The sequence below is a fragment of the Scleropages formosus genome, chromosome 5, assembly GCF_900964775.1.
Source record: "Scleropages formosus chromosome 5, fSclFor1.1, whole genome shotgun sequence".
Taxonomy (NCBI): Eukaryota; Metazoa; Chordata; class Actinopteri; order Osteoglossiformes; family Osteoglossidae; genus Scleropages; species Scleropages formosus.
In genome coordinates, this window is record NC_041810.1 from 35,229,233 (window position 1) to 35,238,689 (window position 9,457).

General features: G+C 41.0%; 1 protein-coding gene across 2 annotated transcripts; it reads left to right on the forward strand.

The window, feature by feature from the left end:
* The first annotated feature begins 4,412 nt into the window (after positions 1-4,412).
* tmem220 (transmembrane protein 220) lies at positions 4,413-7,941 on the forward strand. Of its 2 annotated transcripts, XM_018734352.2 has the most exons (6): positions 4,413-4,571; positions 4,877-4,906; positions 5,193-5,253; positions 7,081-7,204; positions 7,338-7,397; positions 7,582-7,941. In XM_018734352.2, the coding sequence occupies exons 1-6, from the start codon at positions 4,479-4,481 to the stop codon at positions 7,712-7,714; spliced, it is 501 nt and encodes a 166-aa protein (XP_018589868.1). In that variant the 5' UTR covers positions 4,413-4,478; the 3' UTR covers positions 7,715-7,941. The 2 variants fall into 2 exon arrangements, with proteins under 2 accessions (XP_018589868.1, XP_018589869.1); XM_018734353.2 differs by lacking the exon at positions 7,338-7,397.
* The last annotated feature ends 1,516 nt before the right edge of the window (positions 7,942-9,457 follow it).

Consider the following 9,457-nt stretch of genomic DNA (forward strand, 5'->3'; position numbering starts at 1 on the left):
TACATTGTCACAGAAGGGTTCCCTCCTGGCCTTCCAACTGCTGAAATATTTCACAACTGTTTTGTTAAGGTTAAGTGCCACACTGGAGGCCCCCTCAAATGACTAAGGCTAAGCCCTTGACTGAGGGACCGGTCAGAACACATGAACAAGGTAATATCATCTCCGTACTGAATGAGTTTACCACTGGTTCCCCCCAGAAGAGGCAAAATGCTGATCTAGTATTGTAAGTCACCCTAGGTGAATAAGGTGTGGGCTGATGTAAAGTGTTCATTGGAAGAAGCTTTGGAGAAAAGCGTCCGCTAAATGAGTAAATGTAACTGTAAATGTCTACTCTTGGGTAGCCTAAATGGCAGCTGCCAGAAGTGCTATGTAGGGTGTGTAGAGGAGGGGGGAAAAAGGGCTTCCGTGTGTCACTTCTACTACACTGGGGCAACCAGTTCCTGAGGGAGGCACCAGCACAAACAACGCACTAAAGAATGAACCTGAATTCAAATTTCTATGAAATTGTGTTGGGGCTGGGTGACATCAAGTGGTAATCTTTAAAATCTCCAGAACCAAGGTGAGAGAACTGGAGAAGATAGCCTGCATAAACACACACACACACACACACTGTCTGAAACCACTTGTTCCAAGCAGGGTCACGGCAAGCCGAAGCCTAACCCTACAACACAGGGCGCAAGGCTGGAGGGGGAGGAGACACACCCCAGACAAGACAACAGTCCATTGTAACAACAGTCCATTGCACCCCAAGCAGGACTCAAACCCTGACACCCACCGGATAGCATGACCCAGCCACTCCTGTTGCGCCACCACGCCCCCCTAGCCTGCATACAATACATGAATATTTGTATGAACAGGGAATTGATAGGGAGAAAGTTTAACCCTAATCCTGACCCTAACACACACACACACACACACACACACACACACACCCACACACACACATTGTCTGAATCGCTTGTACCATATGGGATCGCGGGGAGCCAGAGCCTAACCTGGCAACATAGGGCGTAAGGCTGGAGGGGGAGGGGACGGGACACCAGTCTGCCGCAAGGCACCCCAAGCGGGACTCAAACCCCAGACCCACTGGAAAGCAGAACCCGGTTCAACCCATTGCGCCACTGAGCCCCCCTCTGACCCTAACAGAAAAGAGAAATTTGAATATTTCACATTTTAATATGGGTTGACATACAGAGAAAGAATTTTTGCTTGGAATCCCAGCATGGGTGGGGCAGGTGGATGCTGTGACCTTGCTTGTGAATTGTTCGGAATTGACTTTGTCAAGAATGAAGAAAAATCATCAACAGCGAGGGAAGAGGAAGTGGAGAAGGAGGAGGGCAGAGGAGAGAAGATAAAATGGTGAATTTGTATGGATTGTTGGCTATAAATTCTTGTTCATTCTGGAAGAAAGTATTTTTTGCTGAAGACACAGCATAGTGAAAGGACACAATGAGCTCCTTATAAACTACTATACTATAAACAAAGTCTGTACAACTTTTAGATTTCAGCCCTTTCCATTCAGCAGCATGGAGTTTGCATCTAATAACCCTAGGGACTATAGGGGTGGGACATGTTGGTCTTGAAATTAAAGGCCAGAGTAAATTCAGACAGGAGGACAGAGTTGAAAGGAAGACATTGGTGGCATCATCTGTGGACAACTCTAAGAATGGTGCAGTGAATGGGACTGAGGTTAGCATGGCAGAGAAGAGGGAAAAGGGCAGGAGAGATTTTAAGTTTCAGGAGAACATGACAGAGGCAGGATTAGGGGTTAGTATTAGTGATGGAAGGTTGGGAGGAGATGAAGAAATCATCAGAAACATGAAGCTGTTATATGTGCTGAAGCAGCTTGTTGGGAGGGTATGATGTGAATTCCATTAACATGGTGTGTACTGGGAACAGTATTATGCATAAAGGCAACAGAGAAGAGTAACGATATGAATTCAATGTACAGAGCTGTACAATGGAAAATACGTTGCCTGAATTCCCGTGACATCCTGTGATATTCTCCAACCCTGTTGATGTCACCAGCATCCAGTGGGTTCCTTTTCCATCTCTAAAGGGAGCAGACCTGTGACTAGAAAGTCTGAGCATCTGGAAGTTTAGGGAACATATAGAATGCAGAGGTCAGCACACTTTACCCAACAGCACCTACCATATAGTGGTCCATTATAGGCTTACTCCAAGTTCACACATCTAGGTTTGCAAATTTACAGGACTGCTCTGATATCATTGCTTAGGTAAAGACTTGTTTCGACTGTTACATGTATAGGACTGTGATTCCTCCCTCCAAAGTTAGAGCACACTGTCTGATACCTCTTTACCAGTCCACAAGTACCGTCCAAATCTTCCATAAATATTGCAGAGACATTTTCCTCAATAAATATATGAGCAAGTATAATGTTTTTGTCTCAATTATTTAATTGGGTTCTCTTTTACTCAGAGGCGTCAGTTTCAGAATAAATGTATATATAAAACAATGCAGTTGATTAGGTAATACATGAAATACCTTGTCATTATAATGTATTCAGAGACAGTGACTGCCTACATGAGCAAATGTATTGAAGAGGTTACGGTCAGCAAGACCATCATCTCTAGGGCGAAGCTGAAGCCCTGGCTGACTGCGGAGGTCCTCTCACTACCAAGATCCAGATACTCTAATTTCAGATTTGGGGAGAAGGCAGCCCTATGCACTGCAAGATCCAACATCCTGTGCCATCAGAAAGGCAAAGGTCCAGTATGCACAGTAAATCAATGGCCATTTCACAGACAACAGGGACACCCAACACTTGTGGAAGGGTATCCAGGCCATGAGAGACTACAAGACACCAGCACAGATCTGCGAGAGCTATGCCTCCCTGTCAGATGCAATGACTTCTACTCACATTTTGAAAGAACAAACACATGCAGGCATGCAAGTCCCCTCCACCCCTGGATGTCCAGGTTCTGCATGTGACAGCAACCAGTATGAGAAAGACCCTAACCAGAGTTAATCCCAAAAAACTATGGGTCCTGACAGAACACCAGGACAAGTAATTAGAGGCTGTGTTGAGCAGCTGGCAGATATCCTCTCAGACATCTTTAACATCTCATAGGCACAACTACTTGTCCCTACATACATCAAGACCACCATGAAGATCCTGCTGCCGAAGCAGTCTCGTGTGTCCTGCCTGAATAACTTCCAACCTGTTGCACTGATGCCAAACATGATGTAGTACTTTCAAAGGTAAATCATGTAGCACATGAAGTCTGATCTTCCCGTCACACTCGACCTCTTTCAGTTTGTGTACAGCTCTAATCGATCCACCGAAGATGCATTAACATCAGCCCTCCACCCAGCCCTGTCACATCTGAAGAAAAAAAAGACTCCTATGTGAGGATGCTATGCATTGATTTCAGCTCAGCATTTAACACAATCATCCCACAGAACCTAAAAATAAAGCTGAGCCAGCTGGGCCTCAACACCTTTCTGTGCACCCGGGTGCTTGACTTCCTGACCGGAAGGCCGCAGTCAGTCCAGATCAGCAGACACCTTCAGCACCACCATACTGAACACAGGTGCCCTACAGGACTGTGTGCTCAGCCCACTCCTGTTCACACTTCTGACGTATGACTGCATTGCAACACATCCCTCCAACCACATCATCAAGTTTTCTGATGATACGACAGTGGTGGGTCTCATCAACAACAACGATGAAAGAGAATACAGAGAGGAAGTGAATTAACTGACCACCCGGTGCAAAACCAATAACCTGGTGCAAAATCAATCAACTGAAAACTGTCATGACACACAGTCCCCCTGTTTATTTTATCACTGCTCCTATAGTTCACTCTACTGTCTGTAGTGCTCAGGCTCTGCATATATGATGTGTACAGTCTCAAGTGTAAATACATCCTGTTACAGGGTAAACTTACATGTTCTGTACAGTTTTCTTTTTTGTTTTGTATTGTATATTATATGAGGAGGCACGGTGGCGCAGTGGGTTGGACCGGGTCCTGCTCTCTGGTGGGCCTGGGGTTCAAGTCCCGCTTGGGGTGCCTTGCGACGGACTGGCGTCCCGTCCTGAGTGTGTCCCCTCCCCCTCCGGCCTTATGCCCTGTGTTGCCGGGTTAGGCTCTGGCTCCCTGCGACCCCAAATGGGACAAGCGGTTCAGAAGGTGTGTGTGTGTGTGTGTGTGTGTATATTATATGTAAATCTTTTTTAGTATTGTTTATGTACTGAGCAAGATAAAGGAAGTGTCATTCTCTTGTATGTGTAACTTGCGTGTTGGTGGGATGACAAACAATGAAGTTCACTCTGACTTCGACGTAGGACCGACACACGCCTGTCTGAAAATCTGTGAATGGTCCCTTTAAAAAGAATGGAAGCCTAGGTCACGTGGGCTCGTCTGCACGTGATTCTCGGGTTCAAAGATTTGTGGAGCTGAAAGAGTTCTCGCTTGACCGAAACACTAGCGAAGTGGGAAGAGGTGGTGGGAGGATGGATAAGTGGGAAGTGGACTGTTTCTCACTCGTGTGGCGAACGTGTAATGTGCTCATGGCGCTCTTTTTTTCTTTAGCAACTTACGTCCAGGTAAGATACACAGTCACAGAGAGGTTGTTCACTGCTGCAGTCAGGTGTGTCTTCTTCTTAATCATCATGATCATGTCATGATGATGATGATGTTTTCTTTAGAAGCTTTTATTAAGTTTTTAGGATTTATATTGCATAAAGATTTTAATCGTCGGAAATAGAGAAATTTTTATTTTACTTCTGAGGAGTTGGACAGTGAGTGAGCCAGTCACCTGTGGCTGGTAACCATTTGATCCGTAAGAAAAAAAACTGCATTGCATTTCAGTAGTAAGAAGTTGCTTTGCTGACTCTGATTTGTCCTGCAGAAGAACGATCCGGACGCTGCTCTATGGATGGTAAGTGCGCGCGCGCGCTCTTGCTCTCGAACCTAGCCTCGTGGCCGCGATCCGCGCGCGGTTCCGAAAAGCGCTGCAGACGCAGGATCAGCGCGGGTAGCAACTTTTAGGTTGCAATGTTAAATTTAATTTATGTTTATCGAGTATGATCAACTTTGCTGTTCAGTAGTACGTACAGTTCTCTGCGATGTTTTTAATTCAATTGTTTTTTTTTTTTTTTGTGTCTAGCGTGTTTCAAATACTTTACTACTAAAGTTACTGGGGGGCTGTCCTATTTTATTTACAGGTAGGCTATGGCATTCCAGCAGCGTCCTGCTTGCTCATCAGTATAAAGGGTAATGCCACAGGTATTCAGCTCTGATTTTCCTCTGCTCCACTTTTTTTTTTTCTATTTCCACACCGCTTGTATTTATTTTGACGCAAAGCACTTGTACATACTCACAGGTATGGTGGAAAGTGCACGTTTCCCTGCCTAACAGGTCCAGTCACTCCATACACTCAGCCCATCACATGACATGGGGCATCATTAAGCTGGGATAAAAATTACAGTAATTTCTTGTGGGGGAGAAATGCAACTTTGTTTATCTCTGAATGTGCGTCTAAAAATCAGTAAAACACAAAAATAGTGCCACTGGAAGCAATTCAATTATTCAACAGCACATTTAATCATCTGTGTGACAGTTATTACATAGCACACCTCTTCCCCACATCATGGGTTTAATTTCTACCATGAAACCACCCAGATTTCCTTAATTTCTTACGGGTTGAAGAAATCAGTTCCAAATGAAAAATGTTATTTTAATTAAAATGCCCAAAAAGTGTTTTTATGCATAACAATGATAAAACCAACCTGGAAGTCCGCAGTCTGTCCAGGAAGCACAGGGTGCCAGTTAGTCTACAACCTGAAAAGTAAAAAAAAAAAAAATTTTTGACTCACAAATGTTTGCTATATATGAATGAATAAATCTCAACAAAACACTGCCTTTGCCCTATACTGTTAGAAGCACTGTGCAACATTACTAACAAACAAGCTTTTTTTGAGATTATGGCCTTAAGATATACCGAGGGTATTTCTGTTGAATCAGTTTACATGATTTAAATAACTGAATGAATGAATGGTTGTGTTTTTATAGATTATGATGTATAGTTTATTTTAAATCAAACTCCTTCTGTAGTTTCCTTAATAAAGGTACTTGATGTGAATTATGCCAGTAAAAATTACGCAGCTTCATAGAAGGGTAAGTTACTTTCTGTAGCATAACACTAAGTGCCTTTGGGGAAAAGCATGACCTGAATGGATTAATAATAGTATTGAATGTACTATTTCAGTTGTGATTTATGTTTACTTTAATGAATGGTTATGATTCATAACATTTTGTTTACCTTTCTTTCATTATCATGAACATGTATTGGTGTCTGTAATAAAATGTTTTTCCTTGTACATTCAGCTGTGTGTTGTGGCACCACCCACAACTGAAATTTAGTATAATGATAAAATGGCCAATATAATGGGCAGAAATCCTAGCATATAGAAACAAAAATGGGTTATTCAAAATTTGATACTGTCATTTTTATTGAGAATAGACTCGCTCACATTGCATAACTGCTTATTTGTGTGTTGTATAATACTTAAAAAAAATTGGTGAGAGGGTATTGGGATTTGTCTATCCTGTGTTTTATGCACCTACTCGATCGATGAACCTCAGTGCAGCAAGCGGTAGGGAACAAACTAGGTTTGCTTGAGACTTTCATGTCTGCAGCTATGTCTCCTCTTATTGTAAAGCATAAATTGTACTTTTGCTGAGATGTACGTCACTTTGGACAAAAGCGTCTGCTAAATGAATAAATGTGTCCAAGAATCCATCCTGGATGAATAGGGCACAAGGCAATGTAAGGTGTACACTGGACAGGATGCCAGTCCATCACAGCTTGGTTAGCTACACATACATAAAAACACAAAACCTCTTTGAAGGAAACCCATACATGCAAACTCCATTCAGACTGAGCTTGATTTGAACCTGTGCCATCGAGCCACTGTTCTGGGGATAGACCAGTATTTAAAAAAAATTAAAAAAAAAAAAAAAATCTTTTGAACTTTTGCATCACAAAACTGCAGTTTGTATGGGACTTCTTCCCAAATGGAAGTTCTTTACCAAGTAGGAACTGTTTTCCAGATATTGTGCTTTGGAGGAGACTTGTTGATCTGCATATCCTGGTGTCCACTAGTATCGCCACTCTTTTGGGATGGACGCTTCTGAGGAGGCAATCTGAAAACATCCTTCAGCAGGAGGAAGGAAGGTAGTAATCATAATTTTTCAGCCAAGAGTAGAAGTATTTTTTGTATTAAAAAAATCATGCAGTTCCTCAGTGCTCAGTCTTCTTTTTTTTTTTTTTTTTTTTTTTTTTTTTTTTTTCCCCCTTCTAATTTCAGAGAATTTTGTGGTCTAGTGCTAATTGTGATCTGGCTTCTACTATGTCGAATGTCTAGAAGGTATGGTGTACAAAAGCAACCAGACAAAACTCAGAATTCACTAAACTGTAATGTTTTAAATGGAATAATTAAAGAGCATTTGATAGCACCTTTTCCAGGTTCTTATTTTAGCTGTGAAGAGTTAATGGCAGCTTATGTTATGTCTGTTCAGTCATTCTTTAATTTTTTTTTCCCCCCTTTTTAGGAAAGTAGGTGGAGTCATTCACCTGTTCACAGCAGTAACCATCACCTTGTTTCCACTCGTAATGTGGTTATACTACTATGTTAATGATGATCTGAGGGCAAGCTGGCCTTCGCATTGTAAAACTGCTCTGTAAGCAGTCAGATGCCTGCTGATGCCCTCTCTCTCAAACATGAGCACTTTCCCAGCTAATATTTGTAGTAATTCCCAACTGCACTTCAGCACAGTAAACAGTATTCTGCACAGCTGTTATGAATAGATTTCTATCAACCATGTATGTTCACATTTGAATTGCTTCTCCTTTTGGAGGGGACAATGTCATTACAGAATTAAAAAAAAAAAAAAAAAAAAAAAAAAAAAAATTGAACAAATGTGGACCCATTATAAATGTTTCATGGACTTAGATGCTGAAAGCTTATGTTGTCAGTTGCTACAGGTAAAGATGTGAAACAATGCTGCACAGACTTCCAAAATTATTTCCCTAAATAATTTCAAATTGTCAGTATGAAATGATATGATATCCCTTTGCTTGGATAACATATAGTTGTAACACATTAAATAAAATGAATTAATATACTAAAATGCAATGCTATTTAGTTTACTCATCAACTTTTTCATCAGTGTTTTGTCTTGGTTCAATTTACTTACAAAGATCAGGGATGAAACTTCATACTTGTGCTTAAACAGAGGTTAATTTTATTGTAAAATGGAGAAGTGTTTGAAGAAAGTAGGCCAGAAGAAGATCTGGAAGACATCTCAATGTAGCGTTTGTTTGTTTGCCTATTCATGAGGAACAACCAGTTGTCCTAATGCAGAATTCTTGTGGTCCTATGGTGGAAGCACATGGACGGTCATACACAAACACACATTCGCAAGCCATAGACAATTGAGCCACCAGTTCATGTGAAATGTGTGCCGAGTGGGGGAATAGTGCCTCAGGGGAAACTGAAGGAGGAACTTCTCTGGGATTTTCTGCTCTCTTGCGTAACAGAATGTATGTTCCTAGGCTGTATGTTTCAGAAACGAATTATGTCTTCCTTGTATCCACTGCATAACATTTAATCATGAAATCTGTTAAATGCATACATTTAAAAATAAACAAGGTAATTTACTGTAATGAAGTATTACTGAACAGAGCAATTGATTATGGTGGGTGGAAAAAGGATAAGACTTGGCATTCATTGTTGCACCTATGCTGCACAAACACGTCATAAAACAAAGCAAACATGAGATAGGAAACCTATAGGAAGTGGCTGATAGTACACTAGGTCCAAATACAGTAAATTGCTGCACTTCCACTTCATCCAATGTGGGATTTTAATTTTTTTAGACTTGGATAAAATTTGATTGATCTTCCAGAAATCAAAAATTGTGAATGCAAATACATGAGCCTTTATATCTACAATTTTGATAAAGAAAATTCATAAATTGCTGGATCCATTTATTATAAATGTGTTGTCTGAAAACTACATTTTCATACAAGAAACAGTATTTCAACCCACTCAAAACAGGGTCAGTCTTTTATCTGATGGACAGGCAACATGATGGAGTTCAGTGGAGTTTAGGCACGGCCACATTCTTTAATCTAGACCTTATTATAAACTATTTCTTATTGATTTACAATTTGTCATTTCTCTCCAGAAAATCTCTAACAAGAAAGCTATTAGAATGTCTCAAAATATTTTTTTAAAAAAATTGTAAACGCTTCCCTTGTTTGCTCTTTTACTGATTGATTCATATTATCTGTATGTGGCCTTGGCCGCCTGTTTCGCACTTTGTTTATATCGTTGTTTATCCTTTTCGTATTTAAAATTCTAAAAAGGCATGGCGTCTCCTTTATTTATTAGAACAACAGGAGGAAATAAAAGAAAAACAAACG